Genomic DNA, 22,332 nt, shown 5'->3' on the forward strand with positions numbered 1-22,332 from the left:
TGTCGCGGTCTGGTGAATTCCTGCTCTGAGGCCTTGGGTCTGAGATAACAATATACAGTATGATAAGAGAATAATTATGCTCCTAAAAACAGCTGTGCTCTCGTCAAAACCATGAAGGAGACCAGTGGAGGAAAAACACTATTAGCCAGATCAAAGTACCAACACATTTATGAGCTGCAGTTCGAAATCTACTAAAGCAAAATAACAAAAGTTCTACAGAGATAATTAATATCAAATGTGAACTGAATGTAGTCATTGCTAAAATACATGAATGTGTTATCTGCTGGGCGGTGGGGCGAGTTTTAACTAATTATGTAAGAGGGTAGTTTAATCCAGTGGGGGCTCGGCCCCTCTGAGGGATCACATGATAAATCTGAGAGGCAGTGATATAAATAAGCACATGGAAGTAATACATTTTCACTTTTTTTTTTCACTTCTTTCCAGTTTTTGCTTTTGAATAAAACTATCTGAGAAGTTTAGACCGAACATTTTTCTGAAATTCATCAGCTCTGGAACATACCGAGGACCCTCACCGAGCACTGTTTTTTTGGTGAAAGTGTTGGGTGATGAACAGTGATGAATTAATTAGAGCGGTTTAAGCTAAACAATTACAGAGGAACATTTGCAGAGTGTAAACTAGCACAAAATTCAAATCCTCAAGCAAAGTACAAGTGCTCCAAAACTGTTCTTCACGGGAACATTTCAGGCTCCCAGGATCAATCAAAGGTAGTCGGATGAGTTTCTGGCTGAGTGAATACAGTCGGAGACAAACCCTCCATGTAAGACATAGTGTGAATAAAGTCACGCTGATTAATCATTTCGGCTGTCCCCACACCAAATCCTCTCATGAAAATTGGCATCAGTGTTGAGAAAATCTGAATCTGCACTGAGTGGAGTTACTGTTTATTCAGCTTTAATATAGGGCGGGGAGGCCACAGGATTGGGAGAAGAAAAGGAGCCGAAGGATTTTTCCTCGGCAGAAACGTGGCCTGTCATCTAACGAGGGTTGAGCAAAGTTTCCTTATTAAGACAGAGGGGTTTGGATGGACGAGTGTTAGATTTCACTCTAGGCAGCTTAAATCCCAGGAGACTCTGCAGATCAGTTCCAGTCGGCAGCACAGTCTGAGACATACGGTTCCCCTGTCGCACAGCTTGCTCTCAATACTGTTTCAAGGTTGAGCAAAACCAAGAAAAATCACTGTAAATCACTGAGGAAAACCCAATTCCAAAGGAGAGTGGAAGAGTCAGACTATGTGATTTAATAGATGTTCCTGATGCTACATTTGTGGCTGTCCAAAATTAGCACTCAAGTTTTAAGTCTCAGCTCAGTCCCAATATAGTCTTGCTGTCATTGCTGACTAAGAAATACTGCGCCTTCCTTACTTGACGGCTAAAGGAGCTGCTGTGCCGTCATGGGAGAAACAGGCAGCACTCAGAAGAGGATGGACTCTCTAAAGGTGACTGCGGCTGACTCACATACCTCACATGAAGACACCACCCACCTGTTATCTCAAATAAAAAACGGCTAAGTTCTGCCTAATGTGTCCTTACATAAGGGCCTAAAATATGGGACACTTCCTGACTCTCACTATTTAAGCTACATGGGCTTGTTATTTTTCTGAGAAGAAAAAAAAAAAGGTTTCATTTTATTTTATGATCCCTATGAAATTAAATAGTGAAATCAACCAGCTGACGTTTCAGAGTAATATCACTTTAACCTCATGATCTTTTACTGTGAAATCACAACACAAACAATAACCAGTTACGAAAGTGCAGAGGTCATCTTCCACAGGCTCTGTTTCCTATTCCATTTCAATCGGAGGCTCTGCACTTGATCGGTTATGGAGCCAACATCCTGGGAAAACCCGGCCCATTACCTAAAATAGTCAAGCGTTGTAGGCCTGAGTAAAAGGCTGTGGATCTGTCAGCTGTGCTTTACCAGGTTTACGTCATGGAGCTTCTCCGAGCACACTGATGGGTGGTGTGTCAGTATGAGTAGAGTAAACAGCAGCATCCTCGTAACACAATGACCTCACCCCTGTTGGTGAAGCCACACTGTAAGTCACCACAGTCTCTCTACTCTGCCGCCGTCCACTTGCCAGGACGGTGCAAGTGTGTTTACATGAAGTCCATTCGCTGCATGTAGCAGCATCCCTGGACAACGAGTGGCCTAAGAGTTGTTGAATGAAGCTGACTGTAGACCCAACAGTCTACAACCCAACCCAACCGGTCGAGGCAGATGGCCGCCCCCCCTGAGCCTGGTTCTGCTCGAGGTTTCTGCCTCTTAAAGGAAGTTTTTCTTTGCCACTGTTGCCAAGTGCTTGCTCATCGGGGGATCTGTTGGGTCTCTTTAAATAAATTTATAAAGAGTTTGGTCTAGACCTGCTCTATATGTAAAGTGCCTTGATGTAACTTTGTTATGATTTGGCGCTATACAAATAAATCTGATTTGATTTGATAGAAGACAGGATTTAAGGATAAGCAAGATAAATAATCAGAAAAAGAAAGTTGGATGAATATTTCTGGGAGGTTGTGGTCATTTTCTTAGTTTGAGCACCTTCTTACTTCTGTCCAACATATCTGGGACTGAACTATGTCAAACTTCCTGACAAACTGGACTGGAGCCAAACGTCAGCTTCAGCCATTCAACCCATGAACAATGCTAGCTTCCACAATTTTATCAGCTTGAGCAACCTTTAAATTTCTCTTCCTGACAGGGCGGCTGAAGCACTGCCAAGCCTTCACTTTACTGGAGTTGTACATATCACAACCTCAATTGGATTCTAAACACCAAGAAGGCTTTCTGGATCCGTTCGTAAACATCTTGGAGAACAGGTGTGCATCAAAATGCCAAGAGGATGAGTTCAGTCAAAAGATCAACATCGTATGGAGTAACTTTTTTGGATCACAAGCAAAGAACCTGATGAAAACTGTGTCACATAAAAACAGAATCTACGCAGAAGAAAAAGAAGATGAAGAAGAAAAAACTCAGAAGCATGCTTTGGACAAAAGGCCCAGCCCAAAAACCCAAAATCCTTTCCTGCTGTGCATTTTTTCCAAACCTCACATCCTCCTCCATCCTTTTTCTCTGGACGTGGAGAAAAACAGCTAAAGGCAGAATCTCTCTCCTTCTCCCTAAACTGTAAGGCCGAATTGTATATCTTGGCCTGTTTTAAATTTTTATTCCAGAATTTGGTTCCAAACAAATGAATCCATCAACTGATCATCAACTCACAGTTTATTCTGTAGGGTGACGCCTGTTTCATGACTGTGTAATCTAATCATTGCAAAAAAAAGAAAAAAGAAAAAAAGTGATTCTCCTGAGAGGAAACACAAGAACTAGACAAACACAGAGATTTAAATAATTGTACTATAAGTAGCTACAGTGTGACAACTCTCAGTTTCACCATGACTCTTCTTAGCACAAGCCATGATCCTATTACTGCACAAGATCACGTCTGAGCACGCTAAATTGCAGACAGGTAAATATATGAACATACGGACTGAAGAAACCTGAATTTGCAAAGTGCATTTCATGTTGCTCAATTTAGCTACAATGCTGACATGATCAGTTCAACACAGCATACATTTTGAGAAACTGAGCTTGGAACAAAACTAATCAGTGACGAGACTGTGGCGATGAGGAATGGTACTGTCACTGCAAATAACACGCTCATGGTTGATGCTAATGGTTACTCTTCTGAGTCAGAAGGATTTTGGACTCTCCAAGAAATTTTTAATGCCTTGCTTCACTGAACAATATGTAAACGTCAAACAGAAAACTCTTGATTGCGCCTAACTCTTGCTCATTTTCTTCTTTTTCTACCTCAACATTTCAAGGTTTTGCAGTATGACCCTGTGGGATTGAGGGTAACGTCCTACGTCATGCTGTAACAGATGAGGATGGAAAGGTTAATCTGGAGCCCACACCTGCGTCCATGCTCACAAGACTGGCACCAGAAGGGACGCTTCTTTAACTCCAACCAATAGTAAAAGGAAATAAAATAGTCTAAATAGGTCTAAATCCTAAAGTATTTCCTATTTTTCATTGGAACCATCATGCTGACCATGTGGCTACTTCTACCAAATGGGAATTCTGCAGTCATAAGCTGTAAATGCTCAACCTTGATTGTAGCTACAGCAAAGCGGTTAACATATTAGCCTAAAATCATGAATTTCAGGACAGTAAGTAGAATTTAACCAGACCACATCTCTGCTTAACATCATTAAGCTAGTGAGGTTTTTGAGCTCTGCACAAACACAGAGAGTTAACCAGAAAAACATCTCTGTGGTCCTGAGGACTGGAGGGAGAGAGAGGGCGGGTGATAGATGGGAACTCCCAGTTAGACACACGGCTTCAGTTTCCCCTGTCCACTGTGTGGCCGGGCCTTGAACGAGACCAAAACACTCAAACAACCAAATATGGTGTTCACCAGGACAACTCATTGTATTGTGCTGGCCATCTTTATTTAGCATTATTTACACATGTGCTGCTGGCACAGAGAGAGGTTCAGCTTCAGTGTAAAATAGTGTATCACCTGAGTTGAAAAGAAAAACGTCGAGCCTGAAATGAGGTTTCTCATCAACAACCCCTCAAAAGTTTTAGCTCTGTGACTGTGTGAGCTTCAAATTCAAGTGAAATCTCATTCTTGACCAAAACATCTTAATGGGAATCTCTGCATACTTCAAGGTCCTGTCTGTGAAGTAAAGAAAAAAAAAAAAAAACACATCCACTATGTCCATATTTGGTCTGGCTAACTTTGCCAAATGCTCCACTAGGACATATTTCTCTAAACATCCACTGACCCCTCTGACTGAACTATGAAGGATAATACTGACATCTGCTGGAAAGAATGTGGGACAGCCTTAAAAAAATATCAGAAAACAACTACTTGAATTAATATTAAGTAAAACAATCATAATGGTATTGATTGTTTGAAACTCTTTATTTTTTTTTTTTGTGAATACAAAAAATACTTTTGTGACCAGATAAATATACATACAGCATCAAGTCATAAAACTAATGCAGTCTGTTAAAGAAAGCACAACACTGATTCATGACAGAGCTAGTAACTTTTTCTATTTCTGTAAATACTCAGACAAATCATTTAGACAATATATTTCAGGGTAATTCTGACATTTACTAATAAAAATCTTTTGAATAGTGATTAGACAGTGAAATAGGGAAGTCATTTTTTCCAACATATAAGAAGGACCTGGTGTAATGCCTTTTGACATTTTTTTTTTTAATCCAAACACAAATTGCCGCATGCTTATGGAATGCAGTCTAGTGTTAGTCTTCTGATATGGTCTCTTAATCCTAAGGTATCCACAGATGCCCTTTTATATCAGCATTATAATATTGTAGGCAGGTAGGACACCAGCCAAGGCAATGTACTGTATAGCAAAGGACTAGGTGTCAGTTTATTAAGACCCCGATGGGCATTAGACTGGCATAATATTCTGATCCAGAGAGGAAAAGGCTCAGGCTCCCACCCAACCTGATCTTCAGCTGCTCACAGGGCAGACTCAAGTAAGGCACTAGTACACAATGTGGACCAGACACTGGCATGGACAGACTGAGGTGAATCGCTTAAAATTGCCAATATCATACATTAATATACTCAAGAAATTTTATAAAATCATTGAATCGGTTGTCTCAGTCAAAGCTTGAAGCTGTTTGCTTCCTTTGCTAGGAGAATGTCCCATGTTAAATATAATGGAAGCTTTAACTTCTTCAGTGTGTAAGTTTATGAGCAACGTCAGTGCATAATGTATGATTCTTCCATTCAAGAGCCAAAAGCCAAATAGCGCACATGTCGATTCATCCAAACAATAACAGCATAAGCTCTCATTATTATCTTCTGCTTAATGTATTTCAAGAAACAGTGAAACAAAAGTAGAAATGTCTTTACCAGGACAGGGCAGTGACTAGTGGAAAATAACTGTATGCCAGCGTATGTGTGTGTGTGTGTGTGTGTGTGTGTGTGTGTTCAGTACAGTGAACCTGGCCAGTGTTAATAGGAAAGGAATTAAAACATGAAGACAAGCAAGAAAAAACATGGCAAATAATGTAAACATATATTCCTTACACAGCTCTGTGTATGTGGGTTCCACGACGTGCCACAATGTGTGAGGAGTATGATGTATTTGGTCACATATAGTCCCGATTCTGAATTACAGAACACAGATTACACCTATCTGCTGCTAAACAACTACTTGCTTCTTAGAAAAACTAGTCAAGAATAAATATATTGATCACTATTGTTGGCCGGTGGTCTGTTTTTTTTTTTTTTTTTTTTTGCTTCACACCAATCAGAACCCCTAATCGTTTACTATGAAGCTAGTCAGAATCCTTGATTTCCAGAGATTTGCCAGTTTGACAGCAAACCCTAATTTCACATTTTATTAGTAAAATACAAGAGCCTTTGTACTCCTAACTACTCTATTGGTTAGTAGCTTCGTTGATATGTATAGACATGATGGTGCATGCAAGTCAGTGGTGAAATGAGGCACCCGGCCTCCCCTCCTGCCTTTTTGATTTTTTATCATTTAGAACAGAGCTATGGACCCTTAGGTTTGTTCTGATCGTTGCAGAGCTATCACTTCATTTCTGTTTGCTCAGAGCCTTCAATAACTATAGAACATTCAAAGATTATAGATTTCTGCATTCATAACATCTTCAATTTGTGATTGTAACAGTCAGTAATGCTCATGACGCAGTAACACTCACGAAGCAATGATACATTTATCATACAACTTTTCATATTGTCTCAACCCAGTCTTATTGATGGGTCAAGTGTAACCGCTTTGTCCTTACTGGATGTCTTTCACTGACAAATACATACGCACATGATGCACACACATACAAATACACTACAGAGCACAGGCACTTGTTTTTCTCACCAAACAGGCCTGTTTTAAGTGCTGTATATTCCTTGGTTATATGAGAGTAAAGTAGCCGTTGGCAATATCATCCCATGATAAGGGAGTCTCATCAGCAGAGCACGTAACTTCCCTGTTCAGCCGGTCAGCCTTCATCTTCCCTCAACTCACTGGGCAAGAATTTGTACTGCTGCTGTCGGATCTGAGCCAACTTCTTCCGGGCTTCCTCCAGCTCTCGCTCCTTCCTCAGCATCTCCTCCTGAGCTGCAATGATCTGAGGAGAAGGGGAACAGATGACAGAAAATGTGCCTTTCGCTGATCCTAATCCCATTCCTGCACCGTGTGGAGCTCACAGCCTGTCAACTCATAGCATGGAAGAAAACTAAGCACATACACTCAGAAATAGTGTCTCTGAGCATACAAAAAGAAGGATTTCATTGTTACATGAAAAATCTTCTTAATCTTATTTCACTGTTAAATGCGATTTATAAAAGATTAATCACATATGGATCAACCAGAGCCACCAAGCCACCAAATATTTAGGATTAGGCTGTTTAAAAAAAAGGAATTCTTCTACAAAACCCTCAAATAATAAATATATTGTTTGGTCTTTATCAAAAGACAAATAATGGCCAACCACATTTGGAATTGTTTAAGAAAACAATGATGTCAGATGTCCCTTCTGAAAAACACAATGAGACATGAAGCAGCTGGGTATGACTGAGTTGAGACAGCAGCTCATCACAATTTTCGAAAAACACCTGGCATTTCAGCAGATCAGTGAGAGGTGAAAACGTTCAGTGAAAAGGGCAAACCACACAATAGCGATAGTTTCTATTCCAGGACTCCAATAAAAATCTTGCGGAGCTTGTCTCACCTGAGCTATGCCTCCAACGAATTTGGTCTTTACCACCACGCTATCATCATCGGTCTTGTCAAACGCTGCCTTCTGGGCTGCCTTCACCAGGCTGTCTGACGCTCGCTTCACTGCATTGCCAGCAGCCTTCAAACACATGATCTCAAAGTTGGCTTGTGTACAATCCAAATGCACACATTTTGCGAGGATACGTTAAAACTGAGCTTCACTGTTACCTGGAGTCTCCTCATGGCTTCAGAATCCTGGTCTGCCTTTACCTTGCAGGCCACCAGCAGCTGGGCTGTGGACGCTGCAACCTGTTTGGCTGAAGAGATGAGCTTCTCCTCACTGGCGTGACCCTGAACTGAGGCATTAGCCGCCTCACACAGGCTACTGGTTGCTGCTGCTACCATACGTGCCTAGCTCAAGCAACAAATACACATGCGCATTTTGTTATGTATGTTGTTTGCGTCCGAGTTAACCTACAAGTATAATGAGTTATTGGTAACAGCAACTTACTGCTGATATGAGACCTTGGGACCATTGGCCATCATCCACTGCATTGGCTAGGTTGGATCCCACCTGTAGCAGGGTTTGAGAATTAAAAGATAAAAAAAAAAAAAAATTGTATTACATTAGTAGATACAGTATATCCCAGTGTGTCTGAATAAATGTATGGACTGACCTTGCCCTGTGCCACAAGTTCTCTCTGAGCTGCTGATGCAGATTTGACAAGAGCACTTGTTGCTGCAGCAATGGATTTTGCTGCTTCTAAGATCTGCTCCTCAAAATCCAGCGTCTCATCTGCCTGCTGGAAGGAAAAGCCACACATTAACAAGCGCTGTCATTATTGCCAGTGCCAGATCTGCACTACACAATTATCATGGCAAAAACCAGTTATGATAACAATAATACAGGCACATTGCAATACGCCAGATATCAAGTTAGATGAAAACAAGAGAAGAAGTGTGACAATTTGCTCATATTGTCAACATGAAGGCTAAAATGTTCTTTTATCACTTAAAAAAATAATATTAAGTATAAACATTGTAATTTGCTTACAAAATATCCCAGAGGCGCTAGTTTCAATTGCTGAATCTCCCCTCTTGTTTCTTTAAAAAAAAAGCCCCAGAGAAAACAGAGAGGATGGGACCTTAGTGCCTCCAATGCCTCTATGACCCTGAGTGCAACCTGTAAATCCCTTTTTTTTTTTTTTTTGGTGACAACAGGGTGGCAACAAAATATGACATCCTGTTTCCCAAACCTGAACTAAGGGTCAGTTAACAATTGGCCATCTCTGCCTCAGAAGCCAACAGCATTTGATAGACCTCCATACACACATAAGGCACACGTGGCTGGAGACAGGGCGGGACACTGTAGGAATATGTTTGATATATAGTTGGACTGAATAACAACCTAATATATCAAACATATCAGACAGAGCCCTGCAGAGAAGGCTTCCAGGTCTACAACGACTCAGAAGGGGTTGGGGGGGGAGGCGATGGGGGCACAGGGCAGGGAAGCATGCTGGGAGCATGAGAATACCCCCCCACCTTCTTACAGGGCGGGAAGGATGTCAGAGCAGAGAGGAGAGGGAGCAAAGAGAGGGAAGGGGGACAATTCACGCCGTTTCAGACAAATAAATGTTTGATGGAAACATCTAAACACTTTTGATAGATTATTCAGCGGATACTGCAGCTGTAACAATTCATTAATTCTGTCTCAGAATAAAATTTAATTATGTATACTTAATGTTAATTATGTAACATACTGCTCCTCTACATTGTGAACTTGCATACACTGCAAGACACATAAATAATGCTAGTTTGATGAATAATAGCTCTGCAGTATATATTGCGTGTCAGCATTTCCTTGGAATAGCACCTTTTTTCCCATTTTTTTTCTTCTGAATATGAAAACGAATTAGGACTGGACAAAAAATAAACTGGTGACAGTAAGGAATTGTTTTAAAACAATTCTTTGAACCAGGAAAAAAATTGGCTTCAAATGCTATTTGGCTGTGTTGCTTCCTGTTACATCACTAGAGGGAGACACTGACAATTCCCTTCTCATGAATGCAATCTGCAGCTCTGGGATTATAGCATGAGACAGAGCACTGTATGGTGTGTTTTTTTGGGGGGGGGGCGGGGGGGTAACCTAAATATACAATCCTTCATATCATACAGAGAATGGAACTGACAGTCACTGTGTACAGGAACAGATACTGAAAAGGGGGAAACCTCTACAGACACACAAGGAAGAACACTAGGATCCAACTATTCACACTCCAAAGACAGAAACACAGGCAACACAAACACCATACGGCAGCACACCACAAACACATTCCTATATTGCATACATTGTGTACTGTCATGACCATCTCCCATCTTTTGCTAATTTTCCCTGGGTAATATCTGGTACAGTTCATTTGAATGTTAGGCAAAGCCGCAGTATGTAAGAGATAACAGAAAGGCTGAAATAGCCTTCCTGAGTTTTGTGAAGAAAAGCTCTGCAATAAAATAAAGGAAACAAGTACAATAAGATGGAGGCCCACTCTCTCAGAAAGGGTCACAATAGTGCATCACACATTGGAACTCTTTCCAACATAAACTCGAGGACTCGGCAGTGTAATTACGCCTCCTGGCAACACTACTCAAAATAACGTCCAAAAGTGCATTTGAAGAAAGTTTTTCAAGAGTTGTGTGTTAGGTCACTGGACCAGCTGTCTGACTCACCGACACACTGTGTTGGTGAGTCAGGAGAAACATTTTTGTTCTCCTTTAATGATATCAAGACACCAGCTCAGTGAGGGGAAGGATGACCCCAACTCAAAGTCAGTGTCACCTTTTCGTACCTTCTGCCCAAGAAGACCCCATTCTGACTGATCGCAAAGAGCTGTGTGTGGGTTTGTGTGGGTGGGAAGCACTGAGAGGGGCACTTGTACCTTGGGCTTGGCCCTGGGTTTCAGCTGCTCTAGTTTCTTGGCTGCAGCTTCAATGGACGCTGCTGCTCCAAGGAGCTCAGTCTCGGCGATGACAGTGGGGTCCTCAGGGTCCGCACACTCTGATCCTGAAAAGGGGTCAATGCATGGCCAGATGTTGGTTACGGCATGATTACTGAGTACGGTGCACTAATTCAGGTGATAACATTTTATTTTATGTCAACATTGAGGTTTGAGGTCAACATTAAACTTGAAGCAGATGTTCTTTTTCTTTTTCTAAACTTCAGTCAGCAGCAACAAAGCAAATGACTGTTTGCAGTATGATAGTACCGCCTCAAAGTAAAATAAGATAAACAAAACTTGTACATTTGATGGATCCCTGATTTTTTATAGGTTTTTAAGTACCTATAAATTGGAGATGTTTGGGAACAGCTTGCTAAGGCAGATGGAATGATGTTTTCATAGGTTATGTTGAGCTCTGGGGAAATCTGTTCTGCACCCCTACCCCTGGAGCCATCTATCCCCCTACCCCCTTCTGACTCAATGAAAGGTGATCCAAGGGAAGACACACACTATATCCCACTTACCTCCATCTGAGGCAGCATGGAGAGGACAGAAAGAGAGAGGGAGAGAGCACATGGGATATTAGAGAGGGTGAAGTGGATAGCCCCACTGGATCTCCGCCTGTACGCTGAAATCTAACTCTTGTCCAAACACAATCTATTATGCCTGTCAGATGTGGCACTGCAGCTTGAACAGGAAACACTCCAGTATATTTGTGTCATAACCATCCTACCCAGCTTAATTTGGAACAATTTGCGGGGCAATCACTTGGTAGTATGATTTCAATATTCTCAAGTTATTTTCGTGACCTATCTTTATCAGGGGCACAGACAGGTTTGGTGGCTCGACTCGATAACACGGGAATATTATGCGTGCACAAGAGGATTAGAGCTCCTTTGACTAATCTCCAACATCATCAAAATCCCGTCATGTGCTTGTTTTACATATTATTATATCTGGTTGGCTCCTAATGGGAATCCTTGCTCTTAATCTTGGCTTCAGCTTCTCCAGTTTTACACCGCAGTGCAGATACTGTCTGACACTCATCTTTAAATTAAAATCTGCTGCCAAATGTTTTGGAACGCACACACACAAGCTTCTGTAAAATTATTCACTAAGTCTGTTTCATAGACACCGTTGGTACTCTATGAAGTCATAGTAAATGTACATGACTTTTGTGTTAAGTGGTCCTTAAAATCCTGACATCAGTGAAAATGGGGTCACAATTAACCAAAGTTTGTAAAGCGTAACACTTGTTTGTGTGCACTGTGTAAGCGTGTATGACTCTGTCTCTTGGGAGTGTGTGTGGCCTCACCTTTCATGGCCTCAGCTGTCTGGACGAGCTCCGTCACACATGACGCCACATGCTTGGAGTGTACGGCCAGCTGTTGTTTCTGCTCCGGTGTGGGCCTCTGCAGCACCTGAACACACACACACAAACACACAAAGCTGACAAACATCTATATTGGTTCTACCTACCTCAATGCTAAATGATGTAACAGCAGCAAAACACTAATAACTACATCTAATAATAACTGACTCGATTTGAAGTTGAAGTTGTGCACTGTCTTCCACTAGCCTTTGAGTGTTTCCTTTTTCTTTTTTTATTTTTTTAACTATCACTAATATCACGTTTTCTCATTATTTGGCACGGTAGTCAATTAGCAAACCAGTGACAGTGCATTCTGTATATGAGAACACAAACTGTATCACAGTACTGTGATTTATAAATGAACTCTAACTCAAAATAAAAATGATGTGCCAGCAATTAATTGTACAAATGAGGTGATTCAGTAAGCATTAATAAACAGAAATTTAAGTGTGTCAACTTACAGGTCAGCACACAACACATGGAGAGTGTTGTTGCGAACAAAGAACACCTTGCTGATTAGTTTTGCTGATTAACATGCAAAATTAAATTCAGGACACAAATCAGGTATTAATAAATGTAGATGCAGACAAACAAAGTGTAGACAGAGAGGTAAATGCCCTCGGTCCTGTCATTCATGCTTAACAATAGTTGTCAGTCATGAGACCTTCCTTCCATTATCACTTCATAGCGATATTAGAGTAAAGCAGAATATGAATGACAGGAGGCAGGCAGAGATTTGTCAAGCATTGCACAATATAATCTTGTAAATAGGACCTTGGAGATTTCACTTGGTGATAGTACAGACCTGGATCCATCCATCCATACATAGCTAGAGACATCCGCATGCACACACACTACCATTCTTTATTTATTTATGACACATGCTTCTGACTCATTCTAACCTGCAGCACTTGCTCCAGAAGGTTGATGTAGCCACTGGTGCACTCAGAGCCGTACTGCAGGGCCCTGGTTCTCAGTTCCTCGCCCACCTCTTGGTGGTATGCTGCTTGCTGGAAAGGTGAACAAACAGCATTGTTTGATAAATAAAAAAAAAGCGAAACAACAGATACAATCACTACTCCCACTGGATTGTTGAGATTTGACCCAAGTCCAAATATCACTGAGGAAATGTGCTATGGTCCAAATAATTTTATTTGCAGATGCATGTAATATTGAATCACAAATCAAATATATATAACTGATAAAATCACTCAATTCTTCACTAAATTTCGTGTGTGGGTACAATGCTGTATTTAATCTTGTAGGAATTATTCTTCTGTCACTCTGAAGGACGTCAGAGTCACCAGCAGCAGGATCCGCCATAAAGACGCTAATGTCCTATCTGCTCTCCACAGGCTGGGCTAACATATTCCCTGGGCACCTGGTGCTGCCTGTGTGGGGCTGGTTCTGGCAGAGCGGCGTGGATTAGCACCTTGCAAGTAGTCAGCATATCGGAGACGGCTTTACGGCTCAGGTTGGCAGTGGCGATGACATCCTCCTGCTGGGTGGAGTTGCCTGCGGCCACTGCCTTCGCCGTTGCTATAGTGATGCCCTTTGTCATACGGATGAACTCTTCGGGCGTGGTCGGTTTCTCTGGGACATCCTTAGACTGGAACATCTGTGATGGTTATGAAGCACAGACACAGGGAATTGGGTATAAGCATGACAGGGCGCTCTCGTATGTTAATGCAGCTGTGATGATTCTCACAGAAGGACTGATGCACATGAACACTGTGTTGCCTCACAATGCTTAATCAGCATAAACAGAAAATTCTGGTATGGTTAGCAGTATAATTAGTACTTAGGTAGACTGTGTTGAATTTGGCTTTGACTGCAGCTCTTGTTAAAGCTTCCTCTCAGGATGGGGATTCTCTGATAAGGATTAGCAGTAAATTACAAAAAAACAAGTTCTTGAAATCTATTTTCCTTTCTCACTGTGCCTGCGCCTGCTACACCCACCCTGATAAGAAGAGCTATGAGAAACCTTCAGGGGATGAAAAGGAAGGAGGAGGAAGGGAGCTGGACCCACAATAAAGGAAAAGTAAGAACAAAAACCTCCCCTGTTTTGCTGAGAATAATAGATATCCCTGAACCTCTTTGGGCCAGCTTAGCAAAAAGCCTGTCTCTCATCAGCTGACTCCTGATAGACCACAGCAGAAGTGGTTGGGCGCTCTTACTGTCAGTTCCTGCTTGATGCACTCAATGGTGGCCTCCAGTGCCCTCGTCCCGCGAGTGGCTTCATCCTCCACTGCCTTCACTGTTTTTAGCAGCGACGTAACGTTGGTCACCATGACCTGTCAAATGAGAGTGAAGTCACAAAAGGGCTCACAGTCAGACCAGGAGGTGGCACTCTTTCTCCTCAGCTGCAACACATGACATGATTGTTAATTAATAATAAAATTTGCCTCCTCATTAACCGATTCTATTGCGGTGAATAATGGCGACAATATGTTGAAGATGTTTATCAAATGAGAACTAAACAGCCTGAGCAAGGCTCAGACTAAGGGATTTATTTCAACTATTCATTCATTCATCTTCTACCGCTTATCTGTTTCCGGGTCATGGGGGGTGCTTGAGCAAATCCCAGCTCACGCTGAATGGGGCGGGTACAACCTAGACAGGTCAACAGTACATCGCAGGGCCAACATACAGAGACCAACAACCACTCACACTCACACTCAGACCTATGCACAATGTAGAGTAACCAGTTAACCTGAACATGAATGTCTTTGAATAGTGGGAGTAAACCCATACAGGCACGAGGAGAAAACTCCGCACAGAAAGGCCCCAGGCCGGAGAATCAAGCTTGTTGTGAGGCAACAGCGCTAACCACTATGCCACCACGCTGCCTCAGGATTTATTTCAAAGAGGCGCATATTGCTACTAGTGACACAGTTTATTCAATTATACCAAAATGGAAAAACACATTTTATGATGACATCCTCAGTTCTGTCTGTGCTACATTCAGAAAAGTATACATTATTAGGTTTGGAATATGAGCTGGGTCCCATTTGGAGGTCACCATATGTTGGCAGAACAGAAAAAATCTGTCAACATGACCACGTCCACGGGTGGCCCTAATTCCATTTAGATGAGAAAACATTAGGGACCCCAGGCAGCACTTAGGCTTACATGCTGCGGTTAGGATAATAGTTATGAGTAAAATAAATAAATTGACTAAGGATGTTTGCAGAAGGCTTTCTCAACTAGAAAATCAAGAGCTATCTGAAGCTGTATCACTGACTCAGTACTTTGAACTTTGTTTTTCTTTTGCAGTGACCAAAGCTGCAATAAGGTTAGACACAAAAGATAAAGAACAAAAGATATTCCTTGGCAGGTTGGCAGCTGTGGTAAAGCAATGACGACAACACAGACAAAAATCAGAACTCTTCTGTATAACATTCAACAGGAGCTTCAGCATTCTCTCGGGCCTGCAGCTGGAAGTTATACATCTTGTCACTGATCTAATCCTCATAAGAAAAAATATGTATCTGTACACTATTTGTTTGAGAGGTATTTATTTACCTTCATGTACTTCATATTTCCATTTCTTATCAAATGTTTCATACTCTAGCTTCGTTTCTCTATATTACAATTCAGCTGCTCTTCCACTGAGTCCAGCTGCATTGTAGAATTATTGCATGCACGGGCCAGGATGGAAACCATGAAATCTTGGTCCAGATCTGGTTAAAGTGGCACTTCCAGTTCCAGATCATTCCATAACATTGTAAGATACAGCATTTTTCAAGATTTTTGCCAATTTGTCAGTGAATAATGGATCATTAAATGTTCCATGAAGGTGATGACACATTTAGCATATTGAGATCTATCTGTTTGTATAATTAGTTGTATATGCAGAACTTATCAGGATCTTAAGAAAGAAACTTGAAAGTGTGTTCTGATAGCTTCACTGCTTACAGATCCCAGTAAAGCAAATGAACTTTCTCTCTCTCTCACACAAACAAATGCATAAAAAAATTAACATCTTTTAATGAATCCACTCCTACATTCCGATTAAATAGAAAACGTGAATAAAATGGACACCCTCATACGACCAGGCATATCTCTCTTGTAAAACAACTGAACATTGTACCAATACAATGGCCAATACAGCAATGCTGTATCCTCTCGGTGAGAAAGTATTAGCTGAAAAAGAAATTGGTGACTAAATTGAAAAACTGGAGGTAGATAGATAACCAGGCATGGGGTTAGAGCAGCCTGTGGCTTACCTTGGCAGCACTCTTCAGCTGATACATGGACGGGTCGTCAGCTGGCTTTCCTGCGGCACATTTGGTGGCACCGATGAGTTCGGCCAGAGCCTTGGCCACGTCCCGGACTGCATTTATCAGAACCACCTGAGGAGATAGAGCTGGAATCAATGAGGCACAATGGTCAGAGTATAGGTTTATCAGTCGTTCCCTGGGGAGAGGATTTAACACCGCAACCCTTATCACTCCCACCTAGTCATGATACTTCAGACTTAGTGCAGGGCAGAGATAGAGGCATACACACAGGGAAAAGAAGAGATACAATGTGTATTGAATGAAACTGCAATTATAAAGCGAATATAATGCCGGGTGCACAGACAAATAGAAGTGCCAATGTAAATGACTGATTTTAAACAATAGTATGAAGACAAAGACTTATAATGGCGTGCAAATCTCCATGCTGCTGAATTAAAAAGTATGACTTTACAGGTTTTAGAAAATCAAAGCATACAATTGTGACAACTTATGGCGAAACCATCTGTGTTCTCAGACATACTTGAGTCTAAACATGTTTCGGATTTTGATCACCTGTGTCTCTGGGTCGTCAGAACCCATGCTAGTCGCTCCTAGTTTGACCACCTCAGTGAGTTGTGTGATGGTCTTGGCTGAGGACTGGGCAGCCTGAGCCAGCTTCTCCTGGCTGGACGCAGCTCCAGCAACCAGCAGCTTGGTGTCCTCCACCAGCGCCTTGGCTGTCTTCAGGATGCTCTCCCTGAGGGACGGGACACATTGTGTCACAATCTGCTCCACAGTCACACTCAAGTACCAGCAATATGAAAAGAAGCTGTTCCTTTTCTGAACAGAATGTGTGTTTAGTGCAGACAATTTTCAATTTGCATTCATTATGTGAAATGTTTCTCAGTGTTCTGCATTACTGGCAAACTGCTCTTCTAGTGAGTGAGTCATCAAAAAAAAAATAAATAAATAAAGGAGCTCCAGTGTTGCAGGGCAAAAATTAAGTGAAATCTTGAAACGAATCGATCAATGGTTGTTTTTTAGCGTCATCATTTTAATGACTTGAGATTTTCATTAATCTTCATGTTTTGGTCTCCTTTTCTTGTGTGTGGAAAGGTCATTGCACCTGTGGTCAGCAAAAGACTCTTCGTTCTCAGGGTTCAGTGTTCCAGCTGAGGCGAACATGATGGTGGTGTCCAGGTCAGCGATGATGCCAGAAACGGCACTGGCTGCTGTGATACAGGCCTGGGTGCCTTTGTTCCCTGCCTGCAGTGCTGACAGGACCAAGGACACCTAGAACATGTTAAACATAGCGTTAGATATGCAAAAAAAGTCTTTTAAACATGCTGTTTTCGGAGGTGTGAAAACACCTTTAAATAACCCCAGTTTCTGCATGCACTGCATTTGCAAGTTTACCCTCATTAAACAGCAATTTCCCCTCTGCCTAAAATGTTTGTGGGACCTTTACAAAACAATTGAATGAGGCTGCAAAAAAGTAGATTGAAAGATCTAGACAGAGCTGGATTAAAGCTGGACGCTGGGACTAAGAGGAGTGAGCAGGGTTAAGCATGCATTAAATCAGAGTCGGCAGCACAATCACATTAAGTCAGTGAGCCTGACTCTGCAAATTGTTCAACTCCCCTGAAGACTGGCATCTGCCCATCCCTCCTAAACAAATGGAAAATCCTGAGAGGTGCATTTCAACAAGGCACTGGCTTCAAGTATCAACAAGCATAACACTGCAAATTATTCCAGGTGGATATGAGTCCTGAATCAAAGCAAAGCCTCAGAGTGGAGATACATTCTGATGTGTGAGCAGCACTGGCTCAACAGCAGGGAGACTTTAGAGTTATTATTAACTGCACAGTGTGAGAGGGTTACAGAGGGCATGCTCTCGTGACCTGCATGATAGCTACAATAACCCACTTATTAGCACATGGCTGTGCAAAGATGAGCATATATTCAATCTCTATTGCTCTGACTCAATACTAGATCAGAATTAAGTCCAAATGCACATCTTAAAAATAATGAGTAGTAGTTAAAATACAACATGCAGGCAACAGCAGAACAATTACAGCTGCTTGCAGCTGTACACATTTGAATATTCTTTATCAGTTTATTTAAATTGGGATATACTGCATCTACGGCAGCAGTGCTGAGAACGCATGAAATATTTTCATAAAAATGCTAATGCTGAGCCGATGCTGCCAACAAACTTCAAACAGCAGAGATGTCAAATAACGGCGGCAAAAATAGACTTCTCTTAAAAAGTCAAAATTAAAAAAGCGTCCTTGTGCAAGAGTTGGGGGGGCTTGCCTTCTCAGTGACTGCACGGGCACACTCGATGAGCTCCCTTTTGGAGAAGCTGTCAGTAGGGCTGAGCTGCAGGGCTCCAGCCTTCTGAACCAGGTAGATGCAGCCGTGTCCCAGCTCCTGCACCCGTGACTTTATCTGGAAACCAACCTGAAAGCACAACCAGGCACCGACTTAAACTTCTATCCAGCTTCTCATTTGTGTCACTGTGCTACATAATCACAATCATGCCCTAAATTGGCAACTCTTATCCAGTCAGTGCATGAAAATTATTTCAAGCACCCTCTGAGGAGGAATGTTGGCACTGCACCTTTAATTTCCCAACTGAGATTCATGGGTGGGTGGTACTTCATTATAAGCATCACTATAAGCTTTAGACTTGTAGAGGCACAGTATCACTATGGCAACCAGCATGGTTTCCAGCAGCCTGTTATACACAAGATATTGATACTAGTTGTGTTCCTATTGGTGAGGTGTTTTTATGCATTGTTGTCCTCTGGACTTCACTGCAAAGAAAAGAACATGTGGGGGTGAGAGTGATGACGGCTGGGGCGGGCACAGTACATTTCTCTTTGATCTCACACTGTTGGAGGAAGCCTTGAGAGACACAGATCAACAAACTGCTCTGTTCAGTTCCTGAGTGAATATATCCAAGGGCATTTCACTTTCGGTCTAATATTTCAGAGCCACAATAATAGAGACATATGGAATGATGTGTTAAATATTTCATGGAGTCCAAGTAAAGTAATTTTCCCTACATCCTCTACAAGATAGAGGACATGGCCTCTCACCTCCTCGGGCTCTGCAGTGACTGCAGCAAGGCGTCCTTGGTGTGTTAACTGTCCATAGTCCACAGTCACCTGAGAGGCGAGGCCACCAAGCTCTTCAGGGCAGGTTACTGACTTGGTCATCTGGTTACAGAGAGAACAGCAAGAGAAACAGCTTCATGTTTCTCTAGTAAATATTGCAGATTGGAAACATTATAGAAAACAGTCAGTCAGCCCCAGTGCGTTTGTGCACTCACCATCTCCTGTGCAGTGATGGCGATGGCCTTGGAGAACTTTACCATGGTGGTCTGGTAGTCCACAAAAGAGCCCTCAGGTTCAGGAGGTGTTCCTTCATCCAGCTGTAAAGACCAGCCATTTAGCATATATAGCCATTTGGTCTTATATAGCCAGGTTCATTTGCCACCACTTCAACATAAGGCCAACCAAGTTTCACATTGTAAGTCCACTAATTGTTCATCACTATTCCACCATTTTGTAAAAGTGTAATAGCTTTGTTAAAGCTTTGGTAAAAATGTGTCAAATTTGACCTTGAATTTTGAATAACCAATCCATAATCTTTTCTTTAATTTTATATTACATTTTGAATGCTTTTGTAGATTTTAGTATGAAGACGTTAAAATGCTAAGGAGCTTTTGGCTGGCTGGGTTGTCAGTGCACAATAAAGTCAAGGATTACCTTGGTCGATCAGCTCCTTATTTCTCTTGCTCTGTCTTTTGATGCAGGTTTCATAATTAAGCCATCCCACTGACTTTGTGATCCCACTAACATGGCTTTAGACCAAATTACGGCCCAACCATTAAACCTGCCTTTTAATAGATGTATCTGTATTATCATAAAAATCGACTAATAAAAAACAAGAAATTCCACTATAAAAAGGCCAAGACCTTTTATGACCAAATTCAAATTATATTATGGCCCAATCTTTGTCAGCATCAGCATTACACAGTATCAGTCAGGCTGAACATATTAAGTTTAATATATGATTGAAAATTAGGAGAATAAATTATCACTTAGGATGACTCATGCAAGATGCAGCTACAAAGATAAATCAGGCCGATGCAAATTATTCGGTAACTCAGGTTCCTTCATTGTGAAGCACTTGTTACTTGGTCTTTTAATTCCTAACAATTAAAAGTCCTTAGTGAGAAAACATAAACTTTTTTTCTGCACCTATGCACCTAAGTTTTCCCAAATTATATATATGCTGGTGTTTTTAATGATGGTCGCTTTCTGTAGAGCAGAGACAAAGGAAAAACTAAAGGATGAAATGTGAGCCAGGTGTATATGTCTGAGTATGTGCAGATCATCATCAATTATTAACTGCACTGCCAACATGTTGACATGTCCCCCGGCAGGATGAATGACAGCCAACATCATCAGTGGGCTACGGATTTAAAACATGTCATCTATTGGACTAATGAGAGTTACTGACAAGGACACACACTTAGTAGACCCACTGTGAAGCAACACTTGCAGGGAAAGCTCATTTTCTCTTCAGACGAATAACACAAACTGAATTCCATTTAAACTACCTGAGCAGCCCTCTCAATCGAGAGCACAACACATACATGTATTCTCTGTTAAAACACAAACAAACACACTTGCACTGACCCTGCCAATGGCCTCAGCGATAGACTCCACCATGCCCCCGACCATGCCCCCTTCACTAGCTGCCTCATTCAAAGTCACCATGATGTCGTCCACAGCCTCCTTCATCAGCTGGGCTGCTTCTGAGATCGCATCATGGGTGTGGGACGCCTGGAGACACAGTCAGCCGATCAACATTTCTGTAACACTGCCTTATTTTTCCCAGATTTAGTGTTTTCTGTCGTTATGGCTGGCAAACATTCAGAAAGTTACTAAAGAACCTTTTATCAGATCAGATTCTTGCATTTGTATTGTATTTCCTAATAATTCAAGTTGTGGTGCCCTCATGGCTCATCTGATGCATTATATACCCCTGTTCCCCCTTAGTTCGAACCATAGCCATTTGAAATTGAGTCCAAACCTGAACTTCATGTCTCTGTCATTTTGTGGTAAATAGAAATAAATAATAATAATAATAATAAAAAAAACAAACTAAAAACAAAGTTCTACAACAGTAATACGTAATACATCCAAATGCAGCCACACAGTATTAACAAAATAAGAAAATTATAGAGGGCAGTTTCAGTTTTATGACACACAAGAAAATTCCAACAATGTAATTTTATTCTATTGTGGCTAAAAATGGTAGCGGTAGCAGCAGAATCAACCAGTGAATTGTGCAGTAAATGGGTTTTAAAAAGCCGTAGCTGAAATCTTAAAAATCAATTCTACCACTAATGCAGAGCCATAAAAGTGAATGAGAGCTTGCATGGCTTTGTTCTGTATGAGGAGAACAAATGAGTTATGGTAGAGAGAGGAACATATAATAGATAATTACAAAAAATGAGGCAGCGCATACTTAGTAGAAAAGAATGGCTTGATTCTCTTTAAAAAGAAGATAACTCTATCAAAGGAAAAATTATTAAATAACTGTATTGATTTGTTCATTGAAATTAAGCTATCACAGATCACCCTTGAAATAACGGTCACAATAGGGTAAACGTAGCATAATATTCGACCTTTGGATTTCCCCCGCCTTCCTTGGCAGCATAGAGCATCTGTAGAGCAGACTCAGACAGGGTCTTTGTCTGGTCCAGGATGGTCATCTGCTGCTGGTGGTCCTGGAGCTTCGAGGCCAGGCCCACTGACGCCACAATGAGTGGGTCGAAGTAGCTGGCCAGCTGGGTCACCTGAGAGAGCAAGTTTAAATGTCCTGTCTGAGAAAGGCTTCGCTCACGAGACAGAACACAGTAAGAATGGATTTTTCTTTTTAAATCAGGGGAGGGGATAAAGGTATATATGAT

At 41.6% G+C, this 22,332-nt stretch overlaps 1 protein-coding gene across 2 annotated transcripts in view; it reads right to left on the reverse strand.

The window, feature by feature from the left end:
* Positions 1-6,282: 6,282 nt before the first annotated feature.
* tln2b (talin 2b) overlaps positions 6,283-22,332 on the reverse strand; it is a 74,409-nt gene continuing 58,359 nt past the window's right edge. For both annotated transcript variants that reach the window (XM_029522797.1, XM_029522796.1), the window contains exons 40-57: positions 22,048-22,218; positions 21,053-21,199; positions 19,678-19,779; positions 19,445-19,564; positions 18,657-18,803; positions 17,467-17,633; positions 16,914-17,097; positions 16,347-16,472; positions 14,295-14,411; positions 13,550-13,735; positions 13,020-13,127; positions 12,061-12,166; positions 10,686-10,810; positions 8,427-8,552; positions 8,261-8,323; positions 7,978-8,160; positions 7,763-7,888; positions 6,283-7,159 (exon numbers count right to left, since the gene is read on the reverse strand). In XM_029522797.1, coding sequence (XP_029378657.1) covers positions 7,031-7,159; positions 7,763-7,888; positions 7,978-8,160; positions 8,261-8,323; positions 8,427-8,552; positions 10,686-10,810; positions 12,061-12,166; positions 13,020-13,127; positions 13,550-13,735; positions 14,295-14,411; positions 16,347-16,472; positions 16,914-17,097; positions 17,467-17,633; positions 18,657-18,803; positions 19,445-19,564; positions 19,678-19,779; positions 21,053-21,199; positions 22,048-22,218 — 2,433 coding nt within the window. In that variant the 3' untranslated portion in view covers positions 6,283-7,030. The remainder of the gene's footprint in view (positions 7,160-7,762; positions 7,889-7,977; positions 8,161-8,260; positions 8,324-8,426; positions 8,553-10,685; positions 10,811-12,060; positions 12,167-13,019; positions 13,128-13,549; positions 13,736-14,294; positions 14,412-16,346; positions 16,473-16,913; positions 17,098-17,466; positions 17,634-18,656; positions 18,804-19,444; positions 19,565-19,677; positions 19,780-21,052; positions 21,200-22,047; positions 22,219-22,332) is intronic.

Source organism: Echeneis naucrates, chromosome 16 (genome assembly GCF_900963305.1).
Source record: "Echeneis naucrates chromosome 16, fEcheNa1.1, whole genome shotgun sequence".
NCBI lineage: Eukaryota > Metazoa > Chordata > Actinopteri > Carangiformes > Echeneidae > Echeneis > Echeneis naucrates.